Source organism: Cladophialophora carrionii (assembly GCF_000365165.1).
Source record: "Cladophialophora carrionii CBS 160.54 unplaced genomic scaffold supercont1.1, whole genome shotgun sequence".
NCBI classification, from domain to species: domain Eukaryota; kingdom Fungi; phylum Ascomycota; class Eurotiomycetes; order Chaetothyriales; family Herpotrichiellaceae; genus Cladophialophora; species Cladophialophora carrionii.
Window position 1 is genome coordinate 1,506,074 of NW_008481816.1, and position 20,110 is coordinate 1,526,183.

Here is a 20,110-nt window from a genome sequence, read left to right on the forward strand (position 1 = left end):
GAATCCCAACAATCGTCCACTCCCTGTCACCAAGCAGATGATGACGGGCCAGAATCTAAGATGACCGGCTCTCCGAGATAATTACCAAACCTTTTTCACAACGGCGCTCAACCTGACTACGGGCCCCGTGGGGAAAGGGATATCACGGAGGACCACATGATTAACCAGCCGTTCCTCCGCTTTTCGGTAAAGGAATTCACAAAGCCTATCTCGTTATATGAAATATATCACTAAATATATCTATCCAGGCTGTGTTTTCAGCTATTGGGGGGCATGGCGGGATCGGGAACCAGGAATCAGGAACCGGGAATCAAGAACCAGGAATGTAAGATCTCAGACTTTGCGTGGCTTCAGTGGCACTTGCTGGCACGGACAAGGACACGGGCACGGACATATAGTAATTAGACACGCATGGGTTTCGGGACCAGGACACAGACACAACAAAACATTCTGAGAATATGAACCGACCCACGGACTGACTTGACGTTGATGGAGCATCGTCAAAATGCCTACCTAAGAGAGTTGCGTCGGAAATCGTTTAGTGAGATCAATATTGGTCTGTATCGTGACCTTCAAGGCCCTGAGATTGTGAGCTTGCCTCGTTGGTCAAGTACTCTTGCTGGACATGCTATCAGGTTTGACCTCAATCAGATCACGCAATTCTTGGGCACCTGGTTCCGGTTTCACTTGGAGAAAGCAGGGCTCCTCTCATCGCCCTGTGGCACCTGGTCAAGCAATAGAACAAACAGAGCCCTCGAACACGGGCAGAATAGTCTGTATGGGAGTATTGTATGTAATATCACTTCATTTGTCCCCGGGTGGGTCGAGTCGAGCACTCAAGGCTACTTCATGCGGACAAAGTATGTCGTCCAATAACAATACCAATTAATATCCGTGAGCTAGATCAAATCATGCCGCCGTAAAGCCATGCTCCCTGCTCCGACGCTATGCATGAAGAATCAAGTATACCTGGGTATATTGCGAAACTGATACCCGGATACCAATAGCTGCGTGACCACACCTGATGGGTTGCGGGCGGTTCTCCGGCTAGGACATATAATCTTAGGGACCTCCAGAGTCGGGCAGTTCTGTTGCGGGAAGCTGTTCTTCTGGAAAAGCTATTCCGAGAGACCTGTCGAGAGGCCATAATGGGTCTGCAAGTATTGGATCGATGATCAGTGAATTAGCTGTCTGACCTCCTGGCATTGAGTAAATCCACGGGAAATCGTCTCTTCTGTGTGCGGCAGTCTCCTAGGCATCGCTCATATTTGCGTCCACATCGATTTCCTGGTGAAACTGAGTCGGCTCTTCTTCGTCGTCTATCGGCGGTGGTTGTTCCGGCAAACTCAGGGGGCTCTCTGAACGTCGATCCATCTGCTCGTCAGGCGGTGAGAATGACCAAACCTACAGAAGTCAGCATTGATACATGGTACGCGAGTGCTGTACCGCATACCTCCATGACAGTTCGGTTTGACCGGCTTGCCATGATCACAGCCTTCTCCTCCTCGAAAGCGACCCTCCAAACGGCTTCGGCAGGTTGACTGAGCTCGCGAACCAACTGGCCGGTCTCGACGCTCCAGACCTTGACACGCCCGTCACTGCCACCGCTCAGGATTCGGTTGTCGTCGAACTGCAGACTGGTAACACTATTATCGTGCGCAGCTAGGCGATGTATAGGAGAATTTGTTTTGAGTGACCAAACACGAACGGACCCATCAGAGCCACCTGCCAGCACAATGAGCGGAATCCAACAGAATTGATGGCTTGATGGAGGACTTACCAGTGACCAGCGTGTCACCACGAAGCTGCAATTGGCCAACCAACGAGGTGTGGCCCTGCAAAATGGCGGTGCACATACCAGTCTTGGGATCCCATATCCTCACGCTGGTATCAAGAGACCCTGTAGCGCATCGCTTACCGTCAAAAGCTATGGCGTATATCTGACTGAAGTGTCCCGTGAGTGTTCGAAGACAGCGGCCTTCAGAGATGCTCCAGACTCGGGCGGTAGTGTCGTAGGATCCAGAGATGACAACATCCCCATGGATGGCGAGGCATCGAACACTGGCTTGATGGCCGACTAAAACATTCTTGCAAATTCCAGACTGCAAGTCCCAAATTCTCAGCGTTGTGTCTCTGGAACCTGAGATGGCAGTATTGGCGTCTGACATCTTAAGGCACCTCACTGTCGAGGTGTGGCCTCTCAAAACATGGATACTGCGCCCAGTCTTCATATCCCATACTCTCACGTCGCGGTCACACCCGCCAGACACGAGAATGTCATCCCATGGCACCATAGCCCAAACGCCCATCACATGCCCCTTAAGCGTCTTCTGGTGATCACCGACGGTGTTGAAGACATGTATTTTGGCGTTGTCCATCGCCACCACGATGTATTTTTCGGTCAAATGCAGGCTTGTGACAACTCCTTGATCCGGGGTGATGTGTTTAATAATGCTTTCGCCCCCTTTTCTCCACGCCGCCTCAATCATGTATTTGTGGCGGAAATGAGAGTAATGTGACTGCGACACACGCTTTTTGGCTTTAGGACTCGTTGACAGCGCGTCATGTTTCGGCAAAGTCAAGTTTGGGGCGCTACTTGATGGCCCAACAATTGAGCCATCCAGATTTCTCTTTGGGGAGCGTGCATATGGACCTTGAATAGCTTGCGGTAAAGACGGCGAGTCCGGGTCGTCGTTTGGACCGGAGGACGACGACCTGCGCCAAGCGTGTTTATCACACATGATCTTCCAGAGCATGTCATCGTTCAGGAGTTTGTGCCACCGACGTGAGACTTGGGAGGCTCGAGCCAGACTGAGAGGATCATCAATATAGGACAGAACCTGCGCTCTTGTCAGTGGATGCAATCGCATCTAAGGAAATCTTGACTTACCCTTAAGCAAAGTTCGTCTGGAAGATGCTCGAACGGATCTTTCTTCAGTCTGGGCGAGACAAAGTTGTGAACAAAAGAGAGCAACTGGCTGTCACACATGTTAAGGAGTTCGGCCAGATACCTCTCGCGCTCGGCAGCGTTCAAGTCTCGGAAATGACCCCTGGCATCTCGTAGGAAAGCATCTTCGTTCTCGCCGGCACAGGTCCAACTGGGCGCCCGTTGGTAAGGCGTCGGCGATGGTGCAGGTGTGGGGGGGGAGGCGGGCGCAGAGGGCAGTATGCTCAAGGGCATGCCAGACTTGTTCGACGTGGATAGTCGTTTCGGGCGCGTATGAGAAACACCGGGTCGAGGATGTTTGGAGGAGCGGATTGCGTCCATCTGAGGACTATGGCCATGCGGCGTAGGAAAAGGGAAGTCGGTCTCCTGGTCGATCGAATCCGTACTGGCATTACTGTATGCACTTTTGGCCAGTTGATTCGGGTCTATTGTGACTGATCTCGATGGCCTAGGCGAGAGAGGTCTGTCCAGGACCATCTGGTTATTGTCATCGTCCAGGAAATCCATCTCTTGTCAGGACTGTCAGGGAGGTGAAGGCGGAATGACGAGTTAGCGATTCCACCTGCGCTCTCCGGCCGCCGAGTCGGGTCACGCTGAGAGGAATCCAGCAAACAAGCGGTAATGCTTCAGACACAAAACGAACGGACTTTTTCCTGCAATATAATCGAGACCCCCTCCGTATCATGCCATGTCAGCGTGGGGATAGTGGAATGGTGAAAGGGATCAGAGAAACTTGAGCTGCAGGTGCGGTGTTGGCAGAAAGCGCTTATGACATGCAAGGCAGGGCCTAGCCCAAAGACTGGAATGGCCGATGCGATACAGGAAGAGGAGGTGGCGCACCGAGTGGGTGGGAACGGGGCAGGGCGTGAGAGCTTTGTCAGCACGATTCGCTATAGGCCTGTACTGTGGTATACATATCGACAGGCTGTGGAAAACAAAAGTATATCCGGGTATTGCGTCTTTGAAATGAATGAATAGTTGCTGTTCAGAGTCAATTCACTTGCAACTCTGGCTGGTGGCTGGTTGATCTTGCCAACTCTTCGGAGCGCTGACAGTAATTAACGGAAACAGGAGGTTCGCAGAGGCGGGGCTACAGTTACTCGATTCTCACCACTGACCGCCTCTGCCAACGCTCCATATCTGGTGGATGCTTGATGATCTCGACTCTAGTACGAGTAGCGGCCAATAACGCTGGATAAGTACCTGATACATCGAGCTTCTTCGTGCCTGACGATGTTGGGCCGCTGTGTCGAAGCACAACATAGACTCACTTGCGTTTAGGCACATACCTGCCGCAGGGTAGTTGGCACTCATGCAACATTGAACACTCGGTTGCGACTCAAATCGGCAAGATACGTTCAAACTCGACCTGTCTTGTAACCGAGGATACCCAACTGATGTACGGCAGTTGCACGTTAATGCTAATAGGTAACGCGAACGGTGGCTCGGGAAGCAGTATTGTCCCAGGGTATAAATGTGCGTCGTAGCGTTCGTTCAGTAGAATACAACAAGCTATCTGACAACACAAGATGGCCAACCGTCGCGCTTGGTGACCTCGTTCTATCAATACATAGCATTAGAGTCTCGCTCAGATAGGTATATCGACCTTCACAGCCTTCTCCGGGCAGGCCTGGCTGCTGTGGCCGGAAGAGCAGCCCCACGAAAACGTTGAGCTGGATTTTATGAAAACGCTCGAACTCAATGAGCATGCCCGACTTGCAGAAATAATGGCAGGATCATGCCGAAACATGCCGCTCCGAGATCCTTCCACGATGGTTTCGGCTCACTCTGCGCGTTCTCGCGCCCGTCAATGTAGCCATTGGCGTGTCCATTCGCTCCTTCGTGATGCGAACTGGACGCTTCCTGCATTGAATGCATTGCGACGTACAGGAACGTGCCCGCTGAAAAGAGTAGGAGTATTCCAGTCCACCACGTCGTAGTCTGCGCACTATGATTTCCCACACCGCCCAGAAGATGGGCGAGAAACCACGTCGCAAGGGCCCCGGTAGGTGCAGCTAGGCTGAAGAGTACGAGGTGCCCCCTCGCTGCTCTCTTCGAAAGGCCTTGTTTGATCAGTATAGAACTGAGGCCAAACGCCGCTGGTGCCTTGTGAATCATAATCGCAAAGAAGATGACAAAACTCAGCCCAGACGTTGTTGCCGTTGATGACGCTCCCAGCGCTATCCCATCTGCTGCGGCATGTATCACCAGGCCGATCGTGGTCGCGAAGCTCCGTTGATGAATATGAGAGCCTTCTGACGAGTCGAGGAATGTGTCCGTCTCCTCTTCACGGTCCAAGGACGTAGTGAAATTGAATCTGCGGCCAAGGTTGTTGAGCGCAATATGATGTGTCCTCGTCCTTTGCTTTGACGGCTGACTATACTGCGGTACCTTGTCGATCAGATACATGAGCATGAATCCTGCCAACAAAGCAACCCCAATCCATGCATGATGCGCTTCCCTGTGGACATCATCGTCGTGCCCATGTTGTGCTTCTCCATCTCCGCCAGCATTATTATCCGCGTCCATGATTCCGACCACGCCTGGTTTGGTAGGAGTTATTGGTGGGGAGTCGAGTTCCGAGGGTATGACAGGACCCGGGACATTGAAAGGGCTTGTGTCGTCCACCGGGCTGCGTGCCACCAGCTCGTGGACTGGTTCAAGTGTATAAAAATGTCGCGACTGTATGTCTGCTTCGCGCAAAACGGAGTGTCTCCTCGTATGGGAATGCGCCTGCCCAGCTTCAGAAGCACTATACAGGGTTTCCACTCCCTCCGGGATGATGACGACCAGGGACGTGCCAACCAGCACACCCATACCAATTGTCGATATTAACCTTAGTTGTGAGGGAGACAACTTCAATGTCAAAGGTAGAATGCCCGCCAGGAAGGAGGCCACTGCCATCACAGTGCTCAAACTGAGCAGGGTAAAGAGTCCGTCCATTGTCAGCGTCGGTGGGAGAAGGACTAGGGGCGAAACGACTACGGTGAAAGTCCGGACAGTTGATCAGACATTTCGTACGTCTTTGCTTCCAATGTTCATGCCAAAGAGGCTCGGATTTGAAGGCTCAGTTGTCGTGCGCGCCGGTCGAATCGATCCGACGAGAGACTCCTGAAAATCGCAGTCAAGTTCGGCAGCATCCCTTTGGCAGCACCCGATAAGGAACCAGTGACGCCCTTATCACCACGTGTTCGGCTACTTGTCAATCATTGCTTTTCGTCTCGTCATTGAGAAGCAATGCAGACTACCAATGGCGAACAGGTGACCAGAATATCGAGCAAAGAGGAGAAAGGGGACATTAAACAGCAGGTGAGATCTCTGCACTTCGACGTTGATATTTGTTCGAGTCTGGCGTAGGAGCACGAAAGAGTATATGCAGAAGGAAAAAAGGTGCAACACCACGCTTGGACAGTGTTGTCCGTGGAATCTGATCTTCCTGTTCACAAGCAGACTGGCTGCCCTTGCAAAGTGCCATTGCTTGCCCACCTCATGTTGTGCAGAGAGCGACCCAGCGCCAGCCAGTTCTGCTGGACCTGGTGTCTTCCTTTCTCATCCACGATCCCTGCCGTCCGTGGTGATCCTCGATGCCTCTTCTTTACAGTATTCTGACCTTCCTCCAACTTATGCTGTCCCTGCTCTTTCAATCTCGACTCTCCGAGTGCCGCCAGTCAACGTTGACTTTCAACCCTCACAAGTCCACACCATGACTCCCTCTTCCGTTGTGACTGCAGTGTCGTCCATCGTGTTAATTAGCCCATCCTTAACCACTTATTCTCACATAGCTAGCTCAAATTCTAATACGAGCGCGATCGCGGGCCCTCCACAACGAGCTTACCTAACCGTCGAAATCTGTATGAAATATCCAGAGGCGGCCAAGATTGTCCTCGAGACAGTGACTGATGCTATTGGTGGCCATATCAGGTAGGTATTCAGCTGAAGTTCGTTTCTGACTAACTGGAGATTCGAAGGTGACTCTTTGCGTCATGGTAGACATCCTGCTGGGGCTACCACATCGATTTTTTCGAGGCCTTGACTGAGTGGTGGTCCTTCGGAGGGGATTGCGACTGACGCGGCGAGGTGCAGGCAAGTCGAAGGCCGGTGTGACGATGGTGGAGTACAACAGACGGCAGACAACTCCAGTCGGGGATCATTCTGATTGGGAGTTGAAACATCGAGTAGAGAGTAGCATCGCGTGGATGGTTCAGGACCACCAGTCTGAGGATGCTGACGCTGGGGACAATCTGGCTTCGGAGCGAAAGGTCGCAAGGGACTGAACAAGGCAAGCTACTGGCACTCGCGGTGGACGCCAGGATATAGCAAGAGATGCTCCCATCGCGCTGTCGGTCCGTTTTTTAAGATCATATTGCCCTACCCGCCTTTTGTCATGGGACCCAACGCGCCCATGCCTTCTCGGAAGCGTTCGATGAGGTGATCGTTTCCCTCGTCATGGCGACGGGAACGTTGACAGGAACACGACTTTCATTAGTAGCTTGCAGATGCAACCATATTTCTGGTCGGCTTTCTCGCCTCGTCATTTGCTCCGACTTGCGCCTTCTAATCATTCTGATACATCCGTAGATTGTCGGCACATTCGCCACGAAGCATGATGCTGCTATCTGGACTGAGGCAAAGAAGCTGCGGACCGGCTGGTAGGACGATTCTGCGTAGATGTAGGCGATGCGCACGATCGTGATGATGATACAAAAGACGCCCAAACAGCATAATGTCCCGACCCTCAACTGTTCTGATAGAGTTCGGTGACGCACCGCAGCCAGAAGCGGGTAGGAGATGGCCAGGAGGAGGAGGTCCAATACGATGTTGGAGATCCCTTGGACGAGCAATTGAACATAAGCCTTGACACATTTGCCGGGACTCGGGTCGACCTGCCAATAGAGATGAAAAGGGTGACATTCGAGAAAGGTCGAAAGTATCACAATGATGTAGGTGACGGGTATTGCGATCCAGGTAGTCCGAATGAGCTTTGTCGTCCATCGTGCGCGAATTTCAAAAATTCGAGAGTAGAACAGTAGCAGCAAGCAGTTCTGCAGCCAGCATATAGTGGTGATCAGGAGTCGCGCGATCAATGACAAGACACTTCCAATCTTGAGGTTTTCCAGATCTTCGGCATTGAAGTATGCTGATTTCCCATTCAGTGCGTCATTCGAGGTGCCGTAGGTGAGGACGAATTGGTTAACCACCAAACGTGCGATGATTGTGACGATGGCAGCGACGCAGACAACAGTACTGATGTCGAAAGAGCCATGGTGCAGCCTCGCTGCAAATATGCGGACAATCACTATCACCAACGATAACCCTGCGCAGACCCATCCTCCAACCTTCGCTCCCTCGGACGACACCAACATCGTAGGCATAGGTTCGAAGCAGCACTAACCCATTGAGTCTGTGCTCTGCGGCTGTTGAGAGTCGTCTTTAGGCCTCCGTGTGGCGGGTGCCTCATGCGACATGCAATTCGATGCGCCGCGGCAGCATGGCCAGAGGTAGTCGTGGATCACAGGTATCGTGTAAACTGCGGTCGAGCAGGTAGGGAGAGACGGGAGGTGAGATGGACAGGGCGGAAGATGGATCTCGGTGCTGACCATCCTTGGAGTCGGACCGCGGATTTCGAGGGGAGAACTACCCAGGACAAGGAACGACTCGCTCCAAGTCTCGAGTCTCGACTCCCACCTCCCCCCCGGACCAGTGACCCTTGTTTGACGCAAAGTTGCAAGCTAGACCCCGAGCTAGTTAGCGAGTTGTCAGTGGCACGGGCCATGCTCTCTCCCACCGGCTCCTCCACGGCTGAACGCCTATGCTGCCGCACGGGGTGCATACGGCGGGGCCAACGTCCCTGAAGAGCCTGTTTGGGTTCAAGACCTTGCCCATCACGACTCCACGGCGGCAATGTCATCTCAATGCGCTCGCATCCATCTGGAAGCAGCACTTCCTTAAGGTTTATGCCACCCTCTTTTCTGAGGAAGGGTAAGCGAACACCCGAAACTTGATGATCGGGTGATAACCGGGATCCTGTCCTAATAACGTCAGAGTTTGCCGATTCGCGGAGTCCAAGGGTCTGATTGGGATATTTTGGTTCTAGTTTCGGGTCGCCAGCAAGCTCACATAATCGCCAATCCGCAGCTGCGGGCTGGACAGCAACAGCCTCCGAACTTGAGAGTGGAAAATTCACCCTATCTCTCTTCATAGCAAGAATCGCCCGCTGCTAGAAGTATCCAGTGCACCGCAGAAGCGAACATCTTAAATATTGGAGAGGAAGAAGAACGTTGGATCTTCCCAAGTAGGGTGTATCAGTCAGAAGGACCCACGCATGTTCAGTCCTTGCTGCAAAGATCGACTTGTGAGCAACTGCCGCAGAGCGCGACGCAAACTGCCGGAAAACGGGTGCTCAAGGAGCATGAATACGAAGCTTGCGTTTGTCGCACCACTGGGCTCAACGCAAAAAACTCAAGTGTAATGTTTTGCCCTTGAGTCGCCTGCCAGCTGAGTCATGGGGAAGGGCTGCCATATCACATTGACAAAAAGCTAGACCGCAACTTTCAGTCTACTCAACTCTTACATGAGGATTATGGGCTATCTTCTATGGTTCTGCTCTCCCCTTTCGAGAGGCCAGAAGCCAGGATGCCCCGGCCGAAAAAGAGATATCCAGAGTGACAGCATCATCACTCCCATCGCGCCCTTCGTAATCGGCCTTTCGGACGTTGGCCCAGCGTTTCTGCGAGGCCGAGCGTCTCCCAGTCTTCTGAGTGCTTTGACGACATCGGATCTGCCTCCAAATGCAGACTGACACGATGCGAGAAACGAAAAGTGACTGTCGCTTTCCGGAGACTTCCAACTTCGCCCGAATCTTGTTGTTATGCTTGTCTAGTTAATCAAGACACAGAGCCCGAGCACGCCGTTGAAGAAGTCGCTGGTGTCTTCGAGGTAAGCGCACCAGTGAAGTTAGAAGCTTGCCAGGCCCAGGCCCGAGTACAACAACATGGGATCAAGAGCCAGGGTCGGCGAACCTTAGAAGCAGCAAAGAGTTTGGGAGCGTGAATTCGATGCAGGTGGGAGCATTGACGTCCATCTAAGTCAATGTTTGACCACGTAACGGTGGTATGGAGGACTGCAAGATCAGCACACTCCTCCCATCACATTTGGACGTGATGTGAAGCTGAGAAGAAAGGTCGAGATTCTACAAGCAGCTATCAACGACCAGGGATCGACCCGAGAACGACCCGAGAGCAGAGTCTTCATCCTCTCATGTCCAGTGGTAAGCAACCAAAGCAGGAATATCGTCGATGTAGCACATTTCTGGCGACGTTCGCTTGCTGTTGATGATCATGGTGGACTTCGCATCCAATATCAATCTTGTAATCAATCTTGTATTGCTACCTGGCGAGAGTGTCCTACGTCGGCTCGGTGCTAAATGCTGCCCCAGACGGATGGCTAAGTCGATCTATAGACTAGGTGAAGCTGGATTGGGTGGGTTGTGACCGTAAAGAGAAAATCATGGTTTTCCTCGGAACCACTGCATAGGTAGCCTGCATAACCGTTGCTGCAACCTTTGTTCGGCTGAATCATATTTGTCCAGAAGGAGCTTGATGGACTTTTCCAGCAAGCAATTCCCATCCAAGTCCAAAAGCCTGTGCCAATGATGGTCATGTTGGGTGTGAGGGGGAGTTGAGAAATGCCGGTGCCGAATCGCGTCGCTTGTCAGGTTGATCATGCAGCTCCAATAGATTCACCCGCTCGTCAGACTTGCTTCATTTATTTCTCAGAACGCGCTCTTCGCGTCGAGGCTGCCGCGCAAAGTGCCTTCGAATCGTCGCATTCAGCAGATGTTTCTCAATCGTTTGACACTTCTCATCTGACACAACTTCATGCTTCTGCTGCTTCATATCGACTAATCCTTCCAACTTCACGACGACCTTCATAGCAACCCTGCACATGGCATGAATCGCAACTGATCTTGCATTACCTCGACCACAATGGCTGCCCTTTCAGAAGAATGTAAGAATTGCGAAGGTGTTGATCATGAACCATATTGATAGATTCACAGTCACGGTCAGCGCGAATGAGGCTGTGCATATTTCGATTGTCCAACCTGGAACGGATGACCAGCTCAGTACGCGACACAACTTCCATCCCGAGTTCACATATCCCATTGTCGGCGAGGCCGAACAGATCTTCGGCTATAAAGGTCTAGATGTTGAGATTCAGTTTGCAGCGCACAACCTACAGCCGCATATCAACATCTCATATGAGAAGAAGTTCGAGACCGTCGGCGCAACAAGCGCGCTCGATTTGAACCAAAAGTTCAGCGATTTCCTACCACCCACGGCTTTCGAGCGAGGATTCGAGTCGCTGGTGCAGAACGACCCAGACGCAGCAGCATGGACACCGCCCGGCGAGTGCGTCAAGAGGTACACAAGAGGTGGTGAGAACTACGAAGTCTGGGCTGGCTCGTTGCTCGAGATGCCCATGCGAACACTGGTCGACAACATCCAGATCTTGATTGTCTTCTTCATTGAGGGCGGACAGTTCATCAACCTTGAGGATGTGGATTGGACCCTAGATAGATGGAGAGTCTATCTCACATATCACAAGGCATCGAAATCGCCTACACCTCACGCGTCTCCATACTCTTTCGTTGGTTATGCGACAACCTACCGCTTTTACAAATTCCAAAAACCAGCCAAGGGCCATGTCCCCATCTCCTTTCCGTTCTCAGAAGCAATCACACCCAACAAGCTCTCTTCGCGCCTTCGGATATCACAGTTCTTGATCACTCCACCCTATCAGAGCTCTGGTCATGGCTCGGCACTTTACCAGGCAATCTACGATGAGGCGATGGCCGATCCCACCATCTTGGAACTGACAGTCGAGGATCCGAGTGAAGAATTCGACAAGTTGCGCGACATGAATGATTACGAGACTCTGAGACCACAGTTCGAAGCCGCTGACATCAAGATCGACTCTTCCCCCTTCACCAGCCTGGAGCGCGGTCGGCTGAAGAGGATACCAACCACAAAACTCCTTCCTCTTGACCAGCTACAAGAGATTCGGACCAAGAACAAGATCGCAAGTCGTCAATTCGCCCGCATGGTTGAGATGTATCTTCTCGCACAGATACCATACTCGAGACGAGCGGCAGGGGGTGCATCACTCACTAGTCTCAAGGTCCGAGGTGCTAGGAATCCCAATGCCGATGACCGAGCGTATTACTGGTGGCGGCTGTTGCTGAAACAGCGCATTGTAAAAAAGAACAAAGATGTGCTCATGCAAATCCCGCTGGAAGACCGACACCCACAGATCGAGGACAGTGCTCGTGGTCAGGAAGATGAGTACGAGGGTCTCATAATGATGTATGCCCTGAGAAAAGACAAGGAGGCGCATCGGCATGGGAATGGAGCCTCTTCGTCTTCGACAGCCCGAAAGAGGAAAGTTATCGATGATGAGGAGGACGAGGAGGACGACGAAGCGCTGAATGGCGATGACTCCGCATCCAAGAAGGCTAAACTTGGATCCTAGGAGGACCCGCAGACCTATGTTGACCTGCGCGCAGCCTTCGGGACGATGATCCAAGTTCGGAGGCCGCTCCCACCCAGGAATGTAGCCCTCAGTGACTTGGGCGTGCTGAGATTACGTTGCTGTCGACGAGGATCGTGAGTGGGAGATGGAAACGAATAGCGAAATCGTTCTGTGGTAGAGAACGGTCTCCCCGATGTGGAGCATGGTGCCGTCGCAAGCTGAAGAGCCGCCGAATGCTGATGAATGGGCAGCTCATCGAATGTAATGTTTGACCGAGATCTCGGAAAGGAGAGGTGCTCTTGCACTTGTGGCCACGAACTCCCTAGACTCCCATTGTAGCGCGATGATAGCTCACGAATTGAAGACGCTCTTCCGCCTCTTCGTCGGCAATGTCATGTTCGTCTTCGCCCAACGTGGCACCGTCTTCCCACATCATGTCCAACTCTTGATCATCATCGCCCGATACCGTCCACACACTCTCCCGCAATCGCTTGTTGCGCTCTCGGTCCTCTTCGATTCTCTGCTCGATGGCTCTTTTGTCGATCTTGGAGACCCCGTTCGGTTTCCCTGAACGTTCCGCGCCCGTTCGGGGGGTCGCTTTCTGGCTTCCTTCCGGAGCAGGGCCATCTGCAGTTGCGGCCTCTGTGGCGTCTTCGTCCGCCCCGGCTTCGGCCTCGTCACCTAGCAGTTTGCCCAATCTCTCCTCCTTGTCCTTCAACCCGGTCTCGATACTGGTGATGGTGTCGGCGGAGAGCACGCCCTTTTCCCCGAGCCCCGTCACCACCCGTCGCACCACCTTGACGTTCGCGCCACTCTGCGCCACGGCGTCGATGATGCGCAGAATGTCCCGCTTCACCATCTCGATGTACGCGGCGTGTCCGCCCTCCTTGAGATTGAGATCGGCGTGGTGTTCAAGAAAGTACATGATGTTGGCTTTATTGTTCATGTTGGAATTGTGGCCCCGCTCGAGGTTCTCCAGGATGCAAGAGTGCAGGTCTTCGTCCATGTCGCGGTGTTTCAGGGCGTAGTGAGCCGTCTTTATGCTGGCGGTCGCTGACGCGGAGAGGTGGGAGAGCAGGTTCGTGAAGCGCATGCGGACTTCGAAGGGGTCGGCCATGCTGGGCCTGCCGATGCGGGAGAGAGGACTGTAGCTGAGGCTTCGTTGCGTGATGGAACCACTACAGATGAGATTGAGGAATGGAATTTGCAGGGTCCGCCGTTTCACATCGTGAGGTGGAATGGATGGAAATGGATGCTGTAGCCAACAAGATGAAGCACAGTGCTCGCCCGCTGCGCTTCAACTCGGAGGGATGTTCGCGCGACAGTCAATATTCAACATGCATGTCAAAACGTGCACACTGGCTCCGCATCACACCAGGACGTTGCGAGCGCGGTCATTGGTGTGCCTTGCAGACGGATTTGAGCGACGATCATGTCGACCAAGGTGGGAGGAGGCTGTTCACTGCTCTCCGCCTTTCGCCTTTTCGAAATTTATTTTTTGGCATCCCCGCATTTGACTTCTCACTCCTCTACAAAGTACGGAGTACAGCATCAGAGTAAGCAAGTAGTCGAGGGGGGAAAACAACGCGCTACCGAGCCCTGAACTTGTATCTGCAGCCCAATTCCGTATATTTGGTTGCCCCAAAGATGGCGACCGTCCTCCGAGCGCCCAACGGCATCAACGGCGACTCATCCAACGGGATGACTCTGACAATCCTAGGATGCGGTGGGTGCTCAAACTCCGCCCTCGCGTGACCAGCTCACTGACTTCCCAAAGGTACGCTCGGTATCGCCATCCTCAGCGGTATCCTCTCTTCCCTCAGCGAGTCCACGGTGTCCCACGCGCCCTCCCCCGCCTATCCCGACTCCGGCACCGCGACACCCACCACCGAAGCCCCCTCGACCCCTCAACGCACTCCCACAAATTTCATCGCCTGCGTCCGCCGCCCCGAGTCCGCCAAGCGCATAAAACTGGCAGTACAAGCGTACCGACCTGCGGTGACGGTCTTACAGAATGAAAACGTCAAGGGTACGCAGAATGCTGATGTTGTGATCCTTGGCTGTAAACCATATATGGTCGGAGAACTCCTCCGCGAGGATGGCATCAAAGAAGCGCTGGCCGGGAAACTCCTGATCTCGATATGTGCAGGCGTGCCTGTCGAGCAGATCGGACGTGTCCTCTACGGCGAGTCATACCCCGAAAATATACCCAGCAAAGCGTGTCGCATTGTGAGAGTCATGCCCAATACCGCGGCGATCGTGAGGGAAAGCATGACGGTCATTGCGAACCCGACGCCATCTTTGCCGGCTGAGTTGTCAAGTATTGTGGAGTGGATATTCACGCGGATTGGACGGGTGGTGCATCTTCCGCCCAGTATGATGGACGTTAGCACCGCGTTATGTGGGTCTGGGCCTGCGTTTCTGGCACTCATGCTCGAAAGTCTCGCTGATGGGGCTGTGGCGATGGGCTTGCCACGTGCGGAAGCACAGTTGATGGCGGCGCAGACAATGCGAGGGACGGCGGGCATGGTGTTACACGGCGAGCATCCTGCTCTGGTGAGGGAGAAGGTGTCAACCCCAGGAGGGTGTACAATTGGAGGACTGCTTGTGCTGGAAGAGGGCAGGGTCAGGGGCACCGTCGCCAGGAGTGTTAGGGAGGCCACTGTTGTGGCGGCGCAGCTGGGGAAAGGCGTCAGTGGTGTCAATGGCACGAGGTTTGAGAGACAGTGAATAAGACAAACGACGACAAGGGCGTCAAGATGGAGATGCTGCCTTCGAGAACCGTCTATCTCTTCCTTCCTCTCCAACCGAGTATCTGCGGCTTGATCCTGCGTTCCACTAGGGCAGCAACTATTCGCTAACCGAATCAATAGCCAATCGAAGGCCATGAGTGCGGGACTACTAACCCGGCAACGACATAAATGTCGATTCATATACCAGGTACCAAGTGACTGTGAGGGCAAGTTTTTCAGTCGGGTCGCAAGCCCAGCAGTCAGGGGTCTGGAATTGTCGTGTTTAGACCGGGGTTGCTATCTCTGAACTGACTTAGTTGGGAATAACGGCTGGATTGAGAGCTTATCGGCCAGCTCCACCCGTCTTTGTGAGGTCTCTATAGTGGTACGGGCGTTGCCTATCAAATCGAGCTTGTTTGCCTTGACGCGGGAATTGCCACTTGCTCGACTGAGTAAATAGGACGACAACATCTCCAAGCTAGGGATAGCTGATGTTCCCAGACACCTACCAGGAAGCAAAGTATGGGATCGCAAGTGCAATCAAGTCAACCGCGGATCCGTGGACCGAACAGCTGATCCCACCGTGCTTCGAGCGTAGCAGTTCTCTTTCGATATTGTTCGTGACAGGGATGTCACGAGCCAGGAGGCTATGCTTCGACATTGATAACGGCGTGATCATGGCGAATACCTAGGTTTGGTAGAAGATGGACTCGCTAGTCCTGTGTAGTTGTTGTCACTTGGGTCTATGCTGTTAGACAATCCCATACCCAGCAGACCCGGTCGGATTGTTAGGCACGGCATGAAGGAAGATGTTGGCTCATGATCGGGCGAATCCTTTCTCCTTTGACCGAGGGTTCGAGGTCTGATTGATGAAATAGGTACCTGCGCTATCGCTGAACACCCTTTCTAGCAAGCTCACCAGAAGTGGACAACTTTGGTCTTCAATCAACCGAGCACAGGGACGACCATCTGTCAATACTGGTGGAATACTGTACCGCGTATGTTACCGTCCCAGTTGGTCAAGCCCCAGCATGCCCTGTCAATTAGAGCATTATTCCTGCAAGCCTGGGCCAGACAAGTGTTAGTGTGACGAGAGACTTTGGTTCCTCGAGTATGATCGGGACCTGGGTGTCCTGATCTTGCGCACATTGCGCGGCGTGTCTGCAAGAGCCATGAGTCAGGCTGAGTTCTCTTGTGAGTGAGCAACCAAAGCTTGATTTGTACAGTCTCCCTATTGAGGCGCTCTTTTTACCAAGCCCTAGTATAAGTACAATATCTTCCAATGAAGGGTCTCACATTGATACTGGGATACCGGAGTAGGCAGATGAACAGTCGACACGCCGCGTGCTGCCAACTTTTTTTTCCAACCATCTTCCGGACACCATGAGCCATAATGCAGGTGCTATTCCGCACCATCATCGCAGATTTCCGGTAGGGCGTATGCGGCAAGCAGTCCCAGCGCCTCTTCCGCGCGTCTATCCTCTTCACCCATCCTCCACCCTCTGATCTTTTCACGACATTGAGACAACGGCGCCCAAGGCTTTCATAGCCGCAACAATCTTCTCTGCCTCCTCCTTCGGTACACCCTCCTTCATCTGCTTTGGCGCGCTCTCCACGAATTTCTTCGAGTCAACAAGTGACAGGCCGAGCAGGCCCTTCACCTCCTTGATGACCTTGGGTTTGGCAGCTGCGTCGAATGACTCAAGTTTCAACGTGAACATCGTCTTCTCGGCGGGTGCAGGCGCTGCTTCTTCGGGCTCTGCCTCGGCGGCCGGAGCTGCTGCGCTGCCTGCAGCAGAGGCTGCTGCTGGAGCAGCGAAGGCCATGTCGGGAATGTTGAGCCGGGACTATGGTAGAAATGTAAGCAGGTGGGTAGGTAGTATAAAACGAAATGCGCGAGCGACGGTCTGGCTTGCTGGTCTGCACCATGTTCTCCTAACGTACCTTCAAGCTCGCAACCAGATCAGCAGTCTCCAGCAATGTCAATTGAGATATTTGGTCCACGATTCCAGCTATCTTAGGGTTCGTAGGAGCAGCTGATGCGTCTGTTGACTGCCATCTTTTTGACTGCTTCAAGTTGTTCCTTCGTCTCTGCTGGTTTGTAGAGCCTATGGAGAGTCGGAGACATTGAGAGGAGAGGCTTCGCTTTTGCGTTCGAGCTGCAAGCTGGCAGCAACGATACGTCGTGGAGGGTATTTGTGAAGACATATCGTGTCTGAGGGCGAAGGATGAGACTCCGAGAGGAGTAAGGAGGCTTAGATGAACTCGTGATTGTGACTGCGTGGATTGAATAAAAAAGTCTCCATGGTCGCGCGACGAAATGCATTGAAACTGCCAAGTCAATCACGTGACTTAGAAGGAGCGAGTCTGTGAGGACGATTCGATCGCGATCAACCTTCTCACGACTCATCACTTAGCAGAGCTGGATCATCAGGATCAGTCAAACATCAAGTGAACGGGGTTTGGTATACAGGATTCACCTGTTCATCTTGCTTCGTAGCTCGAAGTGTATGCGATGACTTGCGCTTGCTCACGAGTTTCGCTTTCTCGCTGACCAGGCGTTTCGCACCCGCTTCAATCTGGCAAAAGCCCAAACATGGATGAAGTCCCGGTTTTCAGAGGCGCGAAGCGCAGAAAGTTCACCCGTCCACGGGAGGACACAACGCCCGGCTCCGCACAGCAGCCGTCAGCTTCTACTGGCGACGAGATTGCACAGCGGTCGTACGAGAGTAACGACAACGATCAGGAAGAAACTGGCTCTAGAATTCCAACCCTCATACGATCAAGGAAGCATATCCGGAAGCCTGTTACTGGTGTTCAGTTCACAAATATGAAGGCCGTTCATCAAGAAAACACGTCAACAGAGTTGGTGAGATCTGACGAGAGCGAAGCCAAACACATCGACATCACGGACCGCTTCGTTGGTAGCACCGGTCAGGCAGTTAATGTCGATCAGCATATGTTCGTGCCCCTAGCAACCTCACTCTTTGGTCTTGAATCCAGCTGGCTAACGAGATAAGGGTTGCGTTCATAGATTCAGAATTAGCTAGAAGACGCAACACACCTGTTTCTAGCTTCCAACCACTTCCAGCCGACGGTACCGAGGAGGATACGACTGTGTCCAACGACCGAAGTCCTACGAACGAGAAGAAGTCTTCAGCCAATCCGACCGCTGCGCGTCAATTAGCCGAAGTTGACCTGGGGAAATCCGCCCACCACCTCAATCTCGCCCGTACACAAGCTGCACTCGAGCGTGTCAAGGCAGGTCAAGCTCCCATCGAGGATGATGTCAAGCCTCCAAAGCCTCGAAGACCGCGTCTTGGCCGAGACGGCAAGCCAATGAAACCACGACCGAGGAAGCGAAGGAACAGCGAAGACCTTGCTCGTGATGCCCTTGTCGAGCAATTCCTGCACGAGAACAAGATCGACATCTACGACACGAGTACACCAGAGCCCACGAATGTTACGAGGCGCGACGGGGGAGGTGGAGAAGTCGGTGACGCCGATGATGACGAACGCTTCGCCGAGAGGTTTCGCCAGGAGTTCATGGACGCAATGGCAGAGAGGAGGAGTAAGGCCAAATCTGCCACTCAGACGAAAGGTGCCACGGCGACGGAATCAAGGGGTCCGAAGCTGGGAGGCAGTCGGAGCGCGAGGGCTAAGATGGCGCAGATGCAGCAGCAGCAACAGCAATCAGGGGCCTCATCAAGCAAGAAATGAAGAGTAGGCACAGACTTAAAAGTCTGACTGCCATGAGCGTGAACGATTTCTTTCTTGACGCACTGGCATTGGAACGGGGTCCATATCAGAGCACGCTTAAAGCCATACAGAAATACTTTGGCGGAGTTGGAAAGATTTCCACTGGAACTCCGTCCAGATATCAGTCTTCAAACAGAAGCTGGCGCAATATGATGGTTTAATGGCTGCTATGCTCGGAGAAAGCACTAACAAATTGACGGATACACGCCATTGATGCAAGAGCACCCAGGACAAAATCAAACGCTGAGTGCTCAGACATCACTTTGTCCTGGCTTTGTCTTCGAGTTCAAAGGACGACAAGCTGCAAAATTGACGCCCTCTAACTTCGCAGTCAGTCACCGCTGCGGGTCTCTTCTTCTCCGCAACCTCGCACAAGGCAAGTGGAACGATGAAAAATAAAGATTTCAGTCCTGGCCAGAAGGACCAGAGCTGAGAAGGAGGCAAACAAGATTTGTCACCGGTGGTCGTCAAGGGTCGTTGTACCACTCTGCAATAGAGTATGCCCTAAGGTGGGAGATGCCTCTAGGCACGGAATTGCGCTAGAGAGGTCGGACATATACCTAGACCACCCTTCGGTATATGCTCCTGGTTGAACATTCCTGGAGTGCCATCATCGAGAAAAACAGCTTTGGGAGAAAAACTGCAGGACTTTTACATCCCATCCCCACGAGCCACTGACATCCTCGGCCACATCTCCTCTGACCATGCCAGGGACCCGATCGGATGATCCGTCCCTGTGGGTACCATCGAGGTAAATACCGGAGTCCCAAGTCAAGCTGTATAAAAGCAAGGGGACGGCAGCGTGACTTAACCGCAACGTGACCTAGTCAAAATGACTCCCAAAGGCGGGGACAGACCCAATGAGTTGAAGTTCGATTTGTCTTGCGGTCAGAGTCAAGATCTGCTGGCGGCAAGATGGGCACCTCTCCACAACAACAGACAGAAGTGTAAGGCCTGTGTTGCACAAGGGCGAGTGTGAGCCAAACACTTCGTGGCGGAGCGACGAGAGCACAGCAGAAATGATCTGGGAGGGTATGGAAAAAGAGAAGTAAATTTCAGGAAGAGATGGTATTTGTAGTCGGGAGGATGGGCTGTCCTCTGGACTTGTGACTTCTTAGCTGTGTGGTCTGTGCGCGAACCGGGC

At 52.9% G+C, this 20,110-nt stretch overlaps 8 protein-coding genes across 8 annotated transcripts; 3 read left to right on the top strand and 5 right to left on the bottom strand.

The window, feature by feature from the left end:
• Positions 1 to 1,251: 1,251 nt before the first annotated feature.
• G647_00539 (uncharacterized protein) lies at positions 1,252 to 3,454 on the bottom strand (the record flags this gene model as incomplete). Its single annotated transcript, XM_008723942.1, has 4 exons — positions 1,252 to 1,404; positions 1,454 to 1,725; positions 1,781 to 2,840; positions 2,891 to 3,454. 4 exons carry the CDS (start codon positions 3,452 to 3,454, stop codon positions 1,252 to 1,254), a joined length of 2,049 nt encoding a protein of 682 aa, XP_008722164.1.
• Positions 3,455 to 4,645: 1,191 nt separating this feature from the next.
• G647_00540 (uncharacterized protein) lies at positions 4,646 to 5,890 on the bottom strand (the record flags this gene model as incomplete). The annotated part of the gene is made up of 1 exon (XM_008723943.1): positions 4,646 to 5,890. One exon carries the CDS (start codon positions 5,888 to 5,890, stop codon positions 4,646 to 4,648), a length of 1,245 nt encoding a protein of 414 aa, XP_008722165.1.
• A 1,439-nt stretch (positions 5,891 to 7,329) lies between these two features.
• On the bottom strand, positions 7,330 to 8,310 carry G647_00541 (uncharacterized protein; the record flags this gene model as incomplete). Its single annotated transcript, XM_008723944.1, has 1 exon — positions 7,330 to 8,310. One exon carries the CDS (start codon positions 8,308 to 8,310, stop codon positions 7,330 to 7,332), a length of 981 nt encoding a protein of 326 aa, XP_008722166.1.
• A 2,668-nt stretch (positions 8,311 to 10,978) lies between these two features.
• On the top strand, positions 10,979 to 12,475 carry G647_00542 (uncharacterized protein; the record flags this gene model as incomplete). The annotated part of the gene is made up of 1 exon (XM_008723945.1): positions 10,979 to 12,475. The coding sequence occupies one exon, from the start codon at positions 10,979 to 10,981 to the stop codon at positions 12,473 to 12,475; it is 1,497 nt and encodes a 498-aa protein (XP_008722167.1).
• Positions 12,476 to 12,797: 322 nt separating this feature from the next.
• Positions 12,798 to 13,592, bottom strand: G647_00543 (uncharacterized protein; the record flags this gene model as incomplete). Its single annotated transcript, XM_008723946.1, has 1 exon — positions 12,798 to 13,592. The coding sequence occupies one exon, from the start codon at positions 13,590 to 13,592 to the stop codon at positions 12,798 to 12,800; it is 795 nt and encodes a 264-aa protein (XP_008722168.1).
• A 530-nt stretch (positions 13,593 to 14,122) lies between these two features.
• On the top strand, positions 14,123 to 15,205 carry G647_00544 (pyrroline-5-carboxylate reductase; the record flags this gene model as incomplete). Its single annotated transcript, XM_008723947.1, has 2 exons — positions 14,123 to 14,201; positions 14,253 to 15,205. 2 exons carry the CDS (start codon positions 14,123 to 14,125, stop codon positions 15,203 to 15,205), a joined length of 1,032 nt encoding a protein of 343 aa, XP_008722169.1.
• A 1,513-nt stretch (positions 15,206 to 16,718) lies between these two features.
• On the bottom strand, positions 16,719 to 17,415 carry G647_00545 (ribosomal protein L7/L12; the record flags this gene model as incomplete). Its single annotated transcript, XM_008723948.1, has 2 exons — positions 16,719 to 17,054; positions 17,152 to 17,415. The coding sequence occupies 2 exons, from the start codon at positions 17,413 to 17,415 to the stop codon at positions 16,719 to 16,721; spliced, it is 600 nt and encodes a 199-aa protein (XP_008722170.1).
• A 388-nt stretch (positions 17,416 to 17,803) lies between these two features.
• G647_00546 (uncharacterized protein) lies at positions 17,804 to 18,927 on the top strand (the record flags this gene model as incomplete). Its single annotated transcript, XM_008723949.1, has 2 exons — positions 17,804 to 18,168; positions 18,228 to 18,927. The coding sequence occupies 2 exons, from the start codon at positions 17,804 to 17,806 to the stop codon at positions 18,925 to 18,927; spliced, it is 1,065 nt and encodes a 354-aa protein (XP_008722171.1).
• Between the last annotated feature and the right edge of the window lie 1,183 nt (positions 18,928 to 20,110).